The 1,601-nt window shown below is 42.4% G+C and overlaps 1 protein-coding gene across 1 annotated transcript; it reads left to right on the forward strand.

The window, feature by feature from the left end:
- Positions 1 to 558: 558 nt before the first annotated feature.
- On the forward strand, positions 559 to 1,398 carry LOC134285761 (uncharacterized). Its single transcript, XM_062847200.1, has 2 exons — positions 559 to 1,076; positions 1,143 to 1,398. Exons 1-2 carry the CDS (start codon positions 934 to 936, stop codon positions 1,321 to 1,323), a joined length of 324 nt encoding a protein of 107 aa, XP_062703184.1. The 5' UTR covers positions 559 to 933; the 3' UTR covers positions 1,324 to 1,398.
- The last annotated feature ends 203 nt before the right edge of the window (positions 1,399 to 1,601 follow it).

Consider the following 1,601-nt stretch of genomic DNA (forward strand, 5'->3'; position numbering starts at 1 on the left):
TTGGATGAAAATTGACGAAATGCCAGTGTTTTGAAAATGAGATGTTGGGGGTCGGGTATGTGAAGGTTAATCAACACTATGCACTGTACATCTAATAGACTGAGCGGTGAGTACAATATGGCGTTACGCTACACTCTACCATTCGTGTGTCGGGTCTGGTCTCCGACCCCGGTCTTGATTTATTATGCTTTGCTTTATTTTTATGCGCGTTTCTAGCGCCACGCACTCGACCAAGTCATGCAACCACCAGTATAGGTAATAATAGTAGTTGCTTACAGTGCAGCTAGATTGAGTGTAAATTAGTAGCTACATACCTAGAATCTAGAACAATTTTATGCAAGAAGCTTGACCCTAATCCTCTGTGATGAATATCATCACTTCTTCTTTGGGAACGTCCATAAATTACGTCACGCAAAAATCGACCATTTTCAACCCCCCCTCCCCCCTATGTCACACTTTTTGTATTAGACCTCTGAAATTTTTGTATGGGTCGTCACACTTTGCTGAACCCCCCCCCTCCCTCAAAGCGTGACGTAATTTATGGACGTTCCCTTTTAACTGGCGTTACATCCCCACTGGGACAGAGTGTGCTTTTTGCCATAGTGTTCTATCAATACTTTCACAGAAAGCTTTTTCAGCCAATTATTGACTCTTTTCGTACGATCGATATTCTATGCCCAAGAAAGTCGAGAATATTTCCATTACCTATGAAAAGAGTTTGAACCGAACGGGAATCAAGCCCGTCTTCCTCAGAATGCACTGCACACCAGGCTTGAAACGCATCGTAATCAGTGAAAGTGTACGGCTTAGTAGGCGAATCCGTAGAAACAATGTCAGTTCTTTGAAATGTGACTGTTTTGGCCGGTGGTTCACGTTCTAAATTTCTCGAAATAGTTTCTTAATATACAAAATTGCTAACGTAAACAATTAAACATGCACAACCTGTTCCTGGTATCGTACTCACTGTCGTGCTTTGGGTTGTTTCTGGGCACGCTCTACGGCACGGTGCTAAAGCGCCACCGAATTACCGATTTGCGAACTATTCGAAGAGCACGGCATGCTCGGACGGAACTGAGGTTTGTCACCCCTTGTGGTGATGACTCCATTCAATAGATCTCAAATTTTCAATTACCTTTTTACAGAAATAGTCCTACACGAAAGTTTTGTAACATCTATCGAGCCAAACAGTTTCGCCGCCGGTTGATGAACGAGGTTAATCAGATCAACACGAAGCTGCGGATTAGGACTCCCAGGGAACGTTACCAGCTGTACCACGATGCCCAGGGGGAGATTCGGGTGCGAAGCAAAACCAGTCAGTGCTAGTGTGTGCTGGGCGTGGATGGGGCCCGTTGAGTGTGCTTACCTGGAATAAAGATATAAAAAAATAGTATTAGAATTGAGTTTTTAGTGTTTTTTAGAATTACATCATTCATTGCTTGATAATAATTTGAAATAATCATCATCGCCAATGGATTATGGATGTACAACGTGATTCTACATAGCCGATGCGTTAATCAGGTATAATAAGGCTTGTTCCAAAGGTACCTTATGCTTCATTTGCGATAACGCCATACATATGAGCTTATTTCATTATCTAGTTT

The sequence above is a fragment of the Aedes albopictus genome, chromosome 1, assembly GCF_035046485.1.
Source record: "Aedes albopictus strain Foshan chromosome 1, AalbF5, whole genome shotgun sequence".
Classification (NCBI taxonomy): Eukaryota; Metazoa; Arthropoda; class Insecta; order Diptera; family Culicidae; genus Aedes; species Aedes albopictus.